Source organism: Spea bombifrons, chromosome 2, assembly GCF_027358695.1.
Source record: "Spea bombifrons isolate aSpeBom1 chromosome 2, aSpeBom1.2.pri, whole genome shotgun sequence".
Lineage (NCBI taxonomy): Eukaryota > Metazoa > Chordata > Amphibia > Anura > Pelobatidae > Spea > Spea bombifrons.
The window spans coordinates 24,139,040-24,154,515 of NC_071088.1; the positions used below are offsets into that span (position 1 = coordinate 24,139,040).

Here is a 15,476-nt window from a genome sequence, read left to right on the forward strand (position 1 = left end):
CGAGTACAGGATCGTTCTGGGATCTCCTGTAAACGCGCTTTCAGTATAACGGCCCTGTCTGTTCATTGGAGTAGGGCCAGCTACACACACAAAATACCTGACAATCACTTCAGATTTTAATTATAGAACTTTATAAGCAAAACTGCAAACAAAATCCACCTATGTGAGCTAAAGTACAATCTCATCTTTCAAGCCTGAGAGAGGCAATAATAGAGATGTAACAGTCCCGCCATCTACACAGTTTGTACATGTAATAAACACGGCCATGTACATATATTGTACATGTATATTATGATTTTATTAATTTGCCACCATTATTATGTATTTACTTCAGATGGGAAGCGTATGAGCCGGGCCCTATTTATCTAATGTATCAGTTCTAGTTTTGATGCTTTGAAAGTACGTGCTGTGAGAAGCGCTGAGTACATTGGCAGTATTATATAAGTAAAACATAGTAATAATGTTACTAAAGCATTGAGAAGTAGAATAGAATGTAAACCCCATTAATCACGCTCTCCCGGCACATTACATTAAGTCATGCCGGCTTCCTTGCTTGCACTATTAACGTTTCTGATTTATTTTTATGTATATATATATATATATATATATATATATATATAACCTACGCCCTGGGCACTGTATACAATACTTAGTCCTGTAATCACATTTACCGTTTGATCAGAAATACAAATTGAAGGGCGCTGTTGCATTTTTATGTGCCCCAGGCCAGGCTTAACACAATAAGACTTGGTATTCTCCAGTAACGTCATTTAAGTAGGTTCCGATTCTCAGCTCATTTTTTATCCAAATACGCAATTTTGGTTTTAGTCAAAAACAGGACCATGGAATAATTTAACCCTTTAGCGGCTAACTGAACTCAAACTGTTTCATAAACTGCACAGGCAGTATGAGGTTTTATTATGCAATGTTGAAGGCAGAATATATTACATAATGATAATATGTGGGAAAAGGAGCACGAGGGTTAAAAATAGCTGCATTGAGAAGCAGAGACAGCAGTGCCAGTTCCTGTTTTGTCTATAATAGGTTGCCAAGCTCAAAAATAGAAGTTTACACTTTTAGTTATAATTTCCCTTTAAAATTCCTGGACAGCTGGCTCTCAGATCTATTTGGCCTATAAGCATAGCCCCAGCGTCGTACGTTAGATTTTAGATCAGCGTGGAGGTCGCACTTCATATCGGTAAGCTTACGATCCGGGCCCTTAAAGGCCCATTCCTGGCAGGAACTTTTTACCATAAGGCTAGATGGCAAGCTCATGGGCAGGGTTCTCATCTCCTGATGCATCTATATGTATTACAAATATATTTGTTATGTGTATTAACTGCTCCCTTTAAATTGTACAGCGCTGCGTAATCTGTTGGCGCTTTATAAATAAAATATAGTAATAATAATGCACGGCGCAAAAAAACCTAGGGACAGGTATGATATTAAGAGGAATCATTTTAATTCTTATTGAATATTTACAGGATTGAGGTTACACTGAAGCCGTTATCAGATGTATGCATATGGTTTGTGGCCATGGCAACAGCACTGATTAAAATCCAAAGTGTATATTAACTGGAGCTCAGTTTAATCGCAGCCTCAGGAGCCCCGGTGATGTTGTGCTCATTCAGATCCACCGCTTAGCTATACAGGTCTTTGAGGGGTCACTTAACCTCATATGCAATTAATGACAGGGGGCTTGCAGGAAACATACAGCATCCTACCTCCTTACAGAAGGGAAGTCCTGTCCGTTTTAAAGGGATTCCTTCTATAGATCTAAAATGGCTCCTAGCAGTCATTGTTCTTTTAACTACGGGACAAGGCATTGTGTAGGCTCTCTAGAAATCCTGTCTGTCTAATAGCCTATGGCCACAAAACCATAGTGTATTGCTGGGGGGATGTAATCAATATTATCCAGACAGCCAAAGCAAGCAGCATGAGAAAGATGTAAGCGATCAAGAGTACGTTGAGAAAAGTGAGTGATTAGGTGTAAGCAGTCTATATCTGTAGTACACATGTAAGCCACATTTCAATGAGAGATACATGTAGCCCTCACACGCCTGTGACTAAGTGTACGGTACGGGACGCTGAGCTGACTGCAGCAGGACGGTGAATCGAACACTTCACTGATCGTTTGTAATAACTGAAATCATTTAAAAACTAAGCACAAATTATTTTTTGGGGCGCAATACAAAAGGTTGGGTAAGCATTTTAGAAGCCATGGCTGTCTTGTTCTTGAAAAGTTAGTAGAGTGTAAGAATAAAACTTAACACGCTACTAACTTGTTTATTACGCCCCCAATGCTGTTGGAAAAAAAAAAAATCGGCACCTGCTAATTTTCAACTACAAGGTGCGGTTTGTTGCATGGACCAAAAATTAAGGGGGTTATTTACTCAACCCTTCTGGTAGCTGCAAACCTTCAACTTGGGTGTTGGGCTACTCTATATACACGCAACATATCCAAAGCATGACACACATCTGTCATCATGAGAACGTTACTAGCCAGGCCAGCAGGAGTTAATGGTTTGAATCAGGTCAGAACCCACAGACAAGTGAAGCAAACTGTCTAAAACAAGCAGTAGTCCATGTCTTGGTCGGGCAGCACTGCTGGGTCGTCTGCTTCATGTTCATCCTCCTCCCTTACTGCAGGCCTTTGGCTAGTGTGCCGGTGCTTATGACAGGCCACAAGCCTCTGCCGATGGTTTCATACAGAAACAGCCAGCGGGGAACAGCTCCATTACTTATGTATAAATAACATAGAACGTAACGATGTATTGGTTACTTTCACAAGCATTATGGACACGTAGGAATATCGTTGGCCCAACAAACAGCATTGGCTCACAACTTTTTCCTTCCAAAGCATTCCACTAGACATAAACAGGCTAAGGACTCACAGTGATATGGCGATTACGCAAGAACGCCCACCCCTTCTTTTTAAACTGGAATACCCTTCTGTCACCTTTCAGACTAGGCTGGGCACGGAATGCAGAGCTCTGCCATTTAGAACACGACACCGACGCGTTCTACACTGTAAACGCTGAAGGATGGCCTTTGACTGCCTGACATTCCAGAAAGCTCCAGCACCACAGAGTGACTGATTACACCAGCGTATATAATCTCCATAACGGTAACCACCAGCCTGCAATCCACATCATTTACCAGAGTTCACTTTTCTTTGAAGGCTCTGGAGATTCTATGCAGAGCATGAATGCGGTTTCCTCTACCAATGTACTACAATTCTACATAATAAAATCAACACAATTCCGCAAAGTTACAATTTCTCCCCATTTTTCATTTTAACACATCAAATAATAATGAATGAGGTAATAAACATAGTTGTTTCCTTTTCTATACAAAATGTCCTTTTAAATTGTGTTATTTGAGATAGCCGTCCATTTAGTGGCAACCAAACATACAACTATGCTTCCCAAAATATTTTTAGAGAGTTAGATCTGCTCTATTCGGAAGAGAATTTAAAATTCACAATGCAAAATAAACATAAGGAATAAGGCATGAGTAAAATTAGCAATCCGTTAAGGTGAATACTTATTACATTTTTGTTTTTATTTTGTGCCAGAAGAGGCTGCTGGCATAGCATGCCTACATCATCTATTCATATCTATTTCACGTTTCTTGTGCTCTAACCCACCTCGTGATAGGATATTTAGTTCTATTTCTATATTGACAGTTAATATATTTTGTACATGCTAAATATCCACAATAACCTAATACCAGGTCTTTGTTCTTATACCCGGCACAGAGCATAAAAGGAGGACTAATTCCATACCCCAGTAAAGGCTTGTAAAGGGATCATTGAATGCAGTGTAGGATAATGAAATCACTGCTTTCCAACCTATTGTATTGAGACCTTGGTTAACACATCTTATGGTATTTCTGTAGATGGCAGATGGAAAACACAAACATTTCAAGCAATACTTAGACTTAAAGATCTCCAATGGCAGGACCATGTTCTTTAAAAATGAGTTTTGCGTCACTAAAAGGCTCATCATTTCTGTTAATATTCTATGTCACTAAAGGCTTTGTATGTTAAGTCATAAAGATGCGCCGCAGTATTACCTGGATGTATCTTAGAGCACTTCTTAGCACGCTGAGGTTGGAAGTCTTTTTGTCGTCTACGTTGGGGATGTTTCTTTTCAGCGTCTCAAAGCACTCTTTTAAGTGCGCCCGCCTGTGGGAGAGAGAAGCACATCAGCTAAACAATACTTATATTGCACATATATTGCAAGCAAAACCAAACACAATAACAAGTTATCCCCCACATGCTAAAGTTGACTTGAAAGATTGTAGGATTGCCGCTCAGATTACCGCTTTGGAAGGCACTTCTGACACCCAGAGAGTAAAGTTTTATGAAACGTATACTTTGCAGAAAGATGTGCACTAAGAACATGACGTTGGGGCGCTGATCGACCGAATATGGTTTACAGGATATTCCTGGTCAATGTATGTAAATGTGCATACCGAAGGCAAGGCTTCGTGTCTACTAGGCCTTATTCACAAAAGGCCAGCGCAGATCAAGAAATGTCGCATTCATCAGTTCCCACTTAGTGGGTCTTTATGAATGAACAGCTGAAATGTTTAATTCTCATACAACCTCACAGTGTAGCAAACACACTCACAGTCATGAGAATGCAGAACTATGAATGTGACACAAACCCCAGCTTTGTGTTAACAACAGAGCAAAATACCACACAACAGTGGATTAGGTTGGTTCTGGCTATTAACATCCTGAGTGATAAGTCACAGTCATAGGAAAAAGTCCCACTTAATGTGATTATTATCTATAGTCTGTCCTTGCAGGCCACGGTAAGTCTGTTCTTGCACAAAGCTTGTGAAGCCTGAGTACCACGTAGTAGTATCTTTAGATCACAGAGCATCCATGAAAGGGACCTGAGTTATATATACACACCTGTTCTTCTCCAATTTATTATGGACCTCCCGGGTGCCAGCCCTGCACACGAAAGAGGGGGGAAAAAAAGAGAAAGAACTTTAGGATGTGGTCAAAGATTATCTAATGTTTTAGTTCATAGAATGCTAACAAGTTGGATGTTGCATTATAAATTGGCTCGTCAATGTGTTCCAGTACGCTTTTTAATATGGTGCCTTCTCAACAACATTGAAAAAGCTTTGGAAAGGATGAAGCACCCGGAAGTTGCTGTATGAGGCGACACGTAAGTCCTCACCTCAGCAACATCTAAAAGACTGTGAATTTAAACTTTATCACCTCATTTAAAAGTGTATATTATAGGCCACTATGTTAATACACAAATCGAGATAAATGGTTGAGCCTGGGTGGGCACAGGTGAAGGGTCTGTCCGCTCAAACTGTTCCTCCACTTTCTTTACGTGGTGGCATCTGGCTAGGCTTTGGTCCAGCTCATACCGGGTCCCTGGCTGACCCACCAACCTCTGCATGTTGGTCCTTGTTTCTAATTCAGGTGAAAATTCCTCCAGGTAAGATAGAAATGAAATATTCTGCTTTAAACTGTTAAAGTTATGCAGAATTGAGAATTGTCCTTTCCCCCTCACTATTTTGGCAAACTGTTCCATAAGCTGGGAATGGGTTACCATGCCATTGGAGAAAACTTATTAAAATACTTATTATTATTGAAGGCTTTTGTCTTTCATATCATTCATATGATATTGTTGGGAGTTAAGGTAGAAGCAGAAGACTGTTCTTTATATGACAGCATTGATGGGATTTCCATGTTCTACATGCTTTCCGTTTCATTTTAACATTTTAGAAATTTTGATGGAAAAGGGTATAGATTTAGGACTTTAACTTCACGTTTTCTGTGCTCTTGTCCTATGAGTGCTCTTAATAGCACATTCATTATGTTATATATATATATATATACTCTGATCAATATATACCAACCCATAAATAACGATCTCTTAAATTTATATTTATGATACATATTTGTATTTGAAAGCGCATTTAATCAGTCAAGTGGCAGATGGGTAGCACACACCCTTTTTTCCCCCAAGAGAGGCTTAAGGAAGCAGGCGTACATGACCTTATTTCACTTATGCAAGAAATGACCGCCGTGTTTACTGCAAGAAACAAGACCAGTTTCCTTATTTCGTAATGTACTGGCTGACAAAGTTTAGCATGTGTTGTCAAAGTAAGCTTTGCTTTAAAGTAGAAACCGTATCCAATAATTCATGTCCAGATTAAAAACATTTTCAGCTACTGCTCTGGGACAGGCTTAGAGGACGGGGAGCGCCAAGGATCCTATCGTTCTTGATTAGCAATCCGACAATTAGCAACTCAGCCACTTAAGCCAAACGAAAGAGTCGCTCGCAGCAGGACAGAGCATCTGAATTCATCTAAGACCCCAAAATCTTACAAAGTAAAAGCAAAAAAAGGACTAATCATCGAAACATCCTCCGTTAACTTTCTTTAATACTTTTATTTGCTCAATTCAGTGTTTACCTGGACATGCAATGGGGGTTTTATCCCGAAAGATTTTAGATCTTGGCCTGATCATTAGTACATTGTACAGTCTTATTAAAAAATGCCTGTCCCTCCCTTGATTGCATGTATGTATGCATTAGATCTTTTAAAATAATAAAGCCACATCAGTCAGAGTAATAAAAATGAATCCAAAAGTTGTATGGGCTTTCCCCTCATTTTCTATGAGACCCCATAGATCAAAGAGGGCCCAAAGCAGTTGGTAGTCGGTTATACTGTCGGGCCACCACTGAGTGTCTGCTATTAGCCATCTGCAGGGCCGTTCCCGTAGGTTAACGCTCATCACATAATCACTCTGTGCCTTACCCTCCAGGTCGCCTCCTCTGTTCACTGGTCCTTCCGTCATCTAGGGCAGGAATCCTGAGGGCACCCAGTGACTGGGGGGGTGGCTGTTGCTGTGGGTGCTGAAGGGCTGTTGGCTGCGGCTGTATTGGTTGTTGTTGTTGTTGCTGTTGATGGGGTTGCTGCTGCGGCTGCTGCTGTTGTTGCTGCTGCTGCATGAGGTGATGTTGTGCGATTGCCAGAACGGGAGCTGGGTAATGGTGCAGCTGCTTAGGACTCCCCATGCTTAGAGGGGTGGTTTTGAGGTCAGGGATCATTTGGCTAGCAGGCCGTTGTATGACGGGAGCCAGAGACACTTCTTTGCTCAAAACGGGTGGGCTGACCACAGGTGTGTGACGCTGCACAACAGGTGGTGACAGAGACGCCTGGACTACTGGTTGAGGTGCGCTGGTCACCACAGGTAAGGGAATGACAGCCACGGGGGCTGGGAGGGGTGGAGGCGGTGGTGGAGGAGGGGCAGGGGCCGGTGGAGAGGCTGGATCGGGTGGGACTTGCTTTATTAGCTCATCTGTTCTCACTATACTTTTCTGGTCTTCTTCTTCCTCTTCCTCCTCCTCTTCTTCTTGTTCCACTAAAATATTATCATCATTTTCCTCTGCAGACAACAAAAAAATACAAATTCAGACAGTGGAAGAATAGTGCTAAAGTTTATTTGCTTAGCAGAGTCCATAAAACATATAATTACATTATCTACTTTCAGACCACCTTACTGCAGGAAGGGCTACACCGAAGGCTTGCTTGTTTCTTTGAGCCTGAAAGGTTTCAGGAACTCAAGAGCGATGGGATTTCGTGCCTAATCCTGAGGGTCTCAGGCTACCCAACGTCTGTTTCAAGAACTGCTTACAGTAAAGCCCCCACCCCCATCCGTAGGCTGGCATTTTTCCAACGATCATTCAACGACTCGGTTCTTCTAGGACTGCTCTTTGAACAGTAAATGCGGTGGGATGAACCAGCATAGAGATTCCATTCTATCTTTCTGTTCATGTGTAACGGATTTCCCACCAGCCCAGACCACAAATGCTTTAAGTGCACTTCCCAACATTTCCAATGGACAAAGACGGACAACTTTGCTGTAATGGGTGTGATTAGAAGATATGGCTGCCAAACCTTTCAGACAACTATTGACATATAGGAATTAGACACTTAAATGATGTTGCAATACATGCGAGTGTGGAGGTTATGGCTGTAGAACACGATGATAAACTTGTAGCATGCAAAAATAACAAGGTCCTAGGAAAGAGCCCTTACCATGTAGTAAAACTAACTCATTTACAAAGTCAGCCACAACAAATCAGCTTCCTTCAGAGCAGGATATTAACGCAATGGCGACAAATAACTTGATGGGAAGGCAAAAATATGGATGAATGCCCCTAACCGGCAAAAAAAAAAAAAACTGCAACCAGCCTCAGAAACCTTAACCTTAAACAGGTTTTCTGGTTACACGCAGCCAAATCTGCGCTATGATTTCAAACACCATCTGGAATTCATTTTGAAAGTCATTAGCATGACCTTTTACCTAGTTTCCGAGAAATAACCCAAAAATGCATTTACATAAAAGGATCAATTTACAAGATGAAATTATTTGCTGGCAAGTAACCCCGCGATGACACCTTACATACCCCACTTCAGACCTTAATGGCACGGGCATTATCAAAGAGCCCAGGTACCCCACGTGTACTAAATGGCATTGTGCCACCTAAAGTTGCCTATATAGTATTTGATGGCTGGTCAACATCAATTAGCTTACAGACAGTAATAAGGTAATGGAGACAGAACCTCACGCCTAATAATTCCTTCCACAAAAGGTGTCGCTCTAATGTTCTGCATAGAGAATAAGCGTGCAACCTCGGCAATACAGGAAAGTGGGTAAAGATCTTTCTAGATTGTAAGCTCTTTTGACCAGAGTTCTTTACATCTTGTGGATCTATGTCCACATTTCTCTACGATACACTACATGTTATGCATGTTTAGCCAATGTACAGCACTATTAAAAAATATGATGGCGATATAAGAATCATTAAGTATTAATACAGTTTCTCTAAGCACGTTTACCTACCAGCAGCTACAAGAGTGGATACAAAATCAGACCAGTACAAACAATCTACTAGTTGGATCTTTTATTCTGCATATTTCTTGTGCTTGGATAGTGTGACGTCCCGATTCTAGCTATTACTAGACAGAAATATCACACGCTCACCAACAAACACATATCATATGCCATAGGGTTCCCCAGTAACAATATTGTGATCATGTTCCAATTTTTTTTTAAGTAGGCGAGGGGATGGAAAGTTTTCTTAACCGTCATGTGAGCATTATATCTGGATTTTCTTTCCTCTGTCTTGACCTTCGGGGTGGGGGGGCACAAACACAGTTTGCTCTAAATGCTCTGATATTTATAGGCATAATAACACAAGGGTTTTGTACATAATCGTGTTCAGGATTCATTAGCATTTTAAAAGGTATGATCCACAGAAACGCTAGAAAATACCGACCTATTGGTTATATCAACCTCCATATTGCGCTATGGGGGGGGGGATACCTGTGAGGTCCAAACTTGTTCATACTGCTTCAAGTTTTAATTGCGATACTTCTTAGTGTTTCAGGGCATTTATCCACAGAATACGAGCAAAACGTTAGTTGTAGTCCTAACCCCCCAGGGTTCCATTCTGTACCATGCCAGGTGATTTGGGAGCCAGACACCGCTTGTGCGGAGGGAAGCCGGCGTCTCCTTTTATCTAGATTTCCCGGCTTAGCTCTGCTTTGCACAGAAATCCCTCCGCAGCTGAGTTAGTTGCAGTTTCAGCCAAACCCTTATCCATTAATAGACTACCAGTCAAACTGAAACCGTGTAGAAGTTCAAAAGTCTGTCGATCATCAACACGATAACAACGCCACGGAGTATGCTGGCGATACATAAATCAAATAAATGGATAACAGCCAGTTATTCTTAAATAAAGCACAATCATACAAAACATATACAACCGTCCCATTTTAGAATGAAGTGCACCCCATGTCTCCAAAACAAACCTTATAGTCTCTATTCTGGAATCTCGTGGTCCAAACTATCAAATTTAATTAATTAATAAAATATTAATGGGCGCTTCATTTTGTTCTTAGCAGCCTTATTTTTTGGCAATTTTGTTTAGAACATTGAACTGATGTATAATATAAAAATATCCATATTACACGTGTAAGAAAATAGTATAGAATTAATGTTTTTCACTTATTCCGTGTCATGTACGTTAGACACCGCCCTTGTTTTCTATGGTTGGTAAAAAATAAATGTCACAATGGGTGCGAGGTGAAAGTGAAAGCAAAACTAGTTGAAACTATGTGTGGGTTTGCTAGGAACCCTGTAAGGAGTGTAAATAATTCTGATGCAAAAGAGTTAGCCCAACGCTTTTATTCCTAATACTACGAAGGCAGCCATCTGAAAATGCTGCGTTGAGCGGTGCTTGGCAAATTAACATACAGCACACGCGTGAAAACTGGATGTAATCCGGACCAACGCCACTCAAAATGATCAGAAACTACAGCTTCTAAATACATTAAAAAAAAATTATATTATATACACAATTTTATAACCCTCATTACTAAAAGATCAAATACAATCCATATAATATTTGCTTTTTGGATTTTCTTTGGCACTGTATTTTTTTTACGTGTTCATCAAACGGCAATTATATTATTATTTTGTTCTAGGAGGTTCCTTATGAGCTAAAGACGTTGTGCCGCTGGCCTCTTCTAGTCCTGGTGACTCCCAGCCGGTAACATACGCTGAATGACTCTCATGTGCCAGTCTAATGACTCACGGTCACGGTCCGGACTTTCGGAAGAGAACAGACACATTCTTTAAGGATTTAAAGGGAAAGGCCAAGAAAAAGAGGTCGCCGCAGCAATATGCGAATATTCGTCAACAAACTGGCTTTTAGCTTAATGGCTACTTTACTCATTATAATGGCTAAAGGTTCTCATAATATCGATGCGAACTTACTTCAAAAGCTTCCAACGGGGTAAATTCAACCCTTTATACGTCCAGCCGAGTTTTTGTTCTTCTTGCAAGTGTTTTACAGATATTTGGTTTAAAAATAAAGGACTGTTTTAGACCCCATGCTACCCAAGATTGGGGAGAAGTAACTTAATGGGGAGGAATAATCATGAGGCTTCTTTGAATTGGAAGCTAAGATAACTGCTACCATGGTCCCCCTAAACTAACAATTTTACAGAACCGCCACCCGATTTTATGTATAGGGGACAAACAAGTGAGCTCATGATTTTGGCTCTTCTGGTTCAAGCAGACGTGGTTTGTATGTTGTATGTCCACAAGAACATAAATTAATAGAAATTAAACACGTTCATGGTTTGTCGGAGTTGGAAGCTATACTCTGCTTATCAAAACTACCCCTTTATAGGAAGGAGTGGAAAAAAATAATTTGAAAGCCTGGAAACTGGTAATGGGGACCGGTAGTGTGTGCTTCCCAACGTGCCCTAGATATGTGTTGTAAACCCAAAGTGCCGTTGGCTTTCCATTAGTAATGCCAGAAATCAATGTTCTTGGGTCTTCTGTGCAACGTGATCACCCGTCACCTTTATTTCCTCCTTCACTTTGTAAACTCTCATCACATTTCTTTTCCTGTCCGCACAATCTCACTTCACACCCACCCAGTGACACGCTCAATACCATACAGAAGTGGAATATAACACGTCTTACACGTGAGGAACACAGATACTCATTGCCCTGTACTGTACAATACAGATTCACCAAAAACCAAAGCAACACACACAAGTTATACACACTATAAACGTGAGCAATTTATCATATAATTATACATTATTATAGTTATTGTTATTATAAATATATAATAGTATAATTATTATATAATCAAGAGCCATCACTAGGTCTCCCTATAGCTTGTGTTTTTTGATGAGTGTAGCGCTATTACCAGACCCACATAGGACACGCATAGAGCTGCCTATATCAGAAAGCACCCAGCATCCGCATACAAGAGACTAAGAGCAGGTCGCCGTCACAGAACACTTGCTGCCGGTTTAAGCCAGAACAAGATGCATTATCCATTGAGCTTAAGGGTTAGCCTGTTACATGGCCCAATATGACCTGCTCAATACAATGTTAAGTAGTAGTCAGGGCAGAGACGCCTAAGTACAGGTCTTGCAGGCATATACATGATTAATTGCTTTGACCCAGTTGGCCAAGTCAACGCAAAACAGGAGAGGAGCGCACCTGTCGAGCGCATCCCTGATGCCCCTCCTTTTGTCCTGCTTCCACTCCTTCCCTCTTCATCCAAACTAGGGCACAGGGAACACAGGGAGGAGAAAGGATTAGATGTTCCAACGCAGACACACAGACATATAAACACACACGCTTCTTCCGCAGGGTGCGGAAGGTGACATACCTCGGTATCAGGAGTTAAAATTATTTCCTCTATTTCCAATTAAAATAGATAAGGTCCATAATTCATCGAGTCGTTAACTATCCTGGCTGCAAAGAAAAAGTTCCACAAACATTGACCAACGTATTCCTAAACTGTAGAGTCACATGAAAGGTACCTCGTACGGTAGACAGTATGTTTACTACTAGGGTGGAAGAAGGCAATGACATCAAAATAAGATTGATGGCAGGTCCTGGGGGCCACAGCCCCTTTGCCACAATACAGGTAGCCTATAGCTCCCTGTGCACTACAGTTTAGTGGGCTGGTTAAAAGAGAGGAAAGTGATCTCCCCAGCCTGCCGACTAACACTATGGCTGACGGTGCCAGGTTACGTCCCAGTGCTCAGCCGTAGGGAGGCAGCGCGGAGGGGGAGGCCTTTGTCTTTGGTTAGGCCTAGGGCAACCCTGAAGATACACCATTGTCTATGACATTCTATTTATCAAACTTTGATGCGCTCACACTAAATCAATTAAAGGTTTGTTTGTAAGGACACACAATGATGAGAGCCAACAATAGGTTGGGGTCCAATATGAATTATTCCAATAGTATAATCTATTTTTCATGTCAGGCTAGGTATAGAGGTCATTGTAAATGAAAACACACCACGTATAAATATATATATATATATATTTGAGAAATCCTGCCGGGTCTGCGTCTGTTTCATGTGGTGGAACGGCCCCTTGGCTTAAATCACTGTCCTGAGCACCAGGAGATCCTGATTAAACAGCAGCTCTGTGTGATACGGCGCACTCTGTGCCAAACTAAGTTGTAAGCTATTCAGGTCAGCAATCAATGTTCATTCAGCAGAAATGCTACATGAAAACTACACGGCATAGCCTGATGTGACCCCTCTGCAGGAGGAACGCGAGAGCAGAGGGTCAGAAACACACAAAATACATACACTTTATAAGTATACACACATGAACAATAGCAATGCTAATTAGCACGGCTGAGGCTTTAGCTTGTAATTTTACTGAAAGAGAATGTTTTCATTTCTCCATGATCATACAATAAGCGTGTACTCACACCTTGGGATCGAAAACAGAGGCTCCGATTGACCGCATTGATATCCTTAAATTAGTTGTACTTGAGAATAACTTTCAGTCTACAGTTACTGCCTGTTCTTTGATGATGCTAAAGCCCCACAGCTGCAGCCTGTCTTGATGTCACAAAAAAATCCCTACTTAAAAAATAGTGACCGATCCTGGTAATCTAGAAGCCCTTTCTTAGGAACCGTTAATGGAATATGGTTTCTGTAACAAGTAACTCGTTAGGTCTTTCGGTTTGTTACTCGAGAATGCAGCAGGAGGAAGCGCTACGTTAAAGGGAATGTGGGCGTGAAAGGGTTAATAGCAAAAACCAGCCTGCAGGCTCGCTTGCAGCTCTCCCCGCAGGGCCCAGAGTAACTACAAGGTAACCTCAAACCTGTTTACCTCATGACCCCAAACCTTTATTCGCTGCCACCAAGTTCTGTTTCAGGTCTTTAAAAATACCAAAGGAGGCTTCAGTAACAGCCGTCACTATTCACACTATAGAAAAACAAAAGATAAAACTTCCAAATTATAATAATAATAATAAAAAAAATAAAAAAGGTAAAAGGGATGACTCTGGCTAACCCCAAAACCTATGAGCACAAAGACGGAACTGATTAATTTATATATATCTGGGCATAAATGTCACAGTGTTAATACAAACATAACGAGAAATAACGAGAATATATAAAAAATACATACAAAACATTATAAAAATAAACAGGGATAAAAAACACACAAAAAAAGTAAAATAAGCTGCGGGAATTTCCTGATATAAGTCCCTGGTCAAAGAAGTTGAATAAAGGAAATTCATAGTTTTTCCCCCAGATTCTTATTCCTATAGGGATTCACCTTCTGTCTCCAGGAGATGCCTATTTGCCGTCACATGGCAGGAAAGTGTGCAGCCCAGACACTTTACAACACTCCCAATGAGCTGGGTCGTAAACCCTGACGGATATTTTTATATGCCATATTTAGTTGAGATGGTTCCTTGTACGATAATTACTCTGGGGTGATCAGTCCCCCGTGTTATTACAAGCGTACAGGCACCAAACACCCCATATCTACCAGCTAGTTTCATAGGCCCCCTTTAACCCCCACCTGCCATGTTTCGCCACATCATGTTATGATTCTACAATGGAAACGTAACCATATTTCTCAAATCATAATCCTGAGGATGCCAGGTGCTGTGTGTAACCCAAGTGCCTGGTCCTCTGTGAGACTTTACAGCACCCAGGACAGGACATCTGGCCTTCTGTGAAGATGCTCTGCTTGGATGCTCTTTATGATGGGGGCTGGACAGGTTTCCATATAACATTTACGGCAGGGTGTGGCCTTGCTTCTTCATGCCTTGTTACCCCTTAAACATAGGCATTTTGTATGACACTATGGCCCTCTTTACTCTCCAGATCTCTCGCTTCTAGAATCTTAGAATGTTTGCCATGTTTCAACTGGATGCTATACCACTAAAGGTAACAATATTTTTATATAATGCAGAAAATGTGTTTTTAAATGTCATTGTATAAATAAAATGTTATTCTTCTTCCAGATGCGTTACTCCGTAAGCTCAAACCACACCCCTTAAGTGCCCTTCTTTGGCCATAATAACTAAATGTTAGTGTGTGTGTGTGTGTGTATATAGATATATTTGTATTTCATTAATTAAAAAGACATCCCCAAAACTCCTTCCCTTTGATCTTCAGACCCCGGGTCACTAAAGCACTGCTTGGGCTCTGCAGTTGGATAATCATATGTCTGAAACATAGAACAAAGTGCTTTTCTAGAGCAGAATAAATTAGTGCTACAGAATATATAACCTAATAACACAAGCAAAGGAGGAGCTGCCTCCCAAGTACAATGAGTAATCTGTGCTCTCCAGTGCACCTCAAACTCCTTCCTGTAGCCTCATCCTGTTCTTGCCCGATGGGACATAGCTCCTATAGCAAGCAAGTTACTTTTTGGCCCCTACTGCTTGTACATGAAGCAAGGCTGCTGCTTTTGCTTTCGAATTCCTATTGATTGCAATGCAAGCCAACCAGAAACACACTGAAATCAAGGATAGCCTTAATGCTTGTCTATAAGCTAATGTATAATTTACCCCTTGTCTGTCAGTCCCCATTCCCCTTCAGGATCACGACTGTGTATCACCCCCTAGCCCTGC

General features: G+C 41.1%; 1 protein-coding gene across 3 annotated transcripts in view; it reads right to left on the reverse strand.

Annotated features, from left to right (window-relative positions):
• The window catches only part of MNT (MAX network transcriptional repressor), a 40,725-nt gene that overhangs the window by 15,928 nt on the left and 9,321 nt on the right, over positions 1 to 15,476 (reverse strand). For 2 of the 3 annotated variants that reach the window (XM_053457162.1, XM_053457161.1), the window contains exons 2-4: positions 6,799 to 7,429; positions 4,928 to 4,969; positions 4,078 to 4,189 (exon numbers count right to left, since the gene is read on the reverse strand). In XM_053457162.1, coding sequence (XP_053313137.1) covers positions 4,078 to 4,189; positions 4,928 to 4,969; positions 6,799 to 7,429 — 785 coding nt within the window. The remainder of the gene's footprint in view (positions 1 to 4,077; positions 4,190 to 4,927; positions 4,970 to 6,798; positions 7,430 to 15,476) is intronic. The other variant, XM_053457163.1, reaches the window with a different exon arrangement.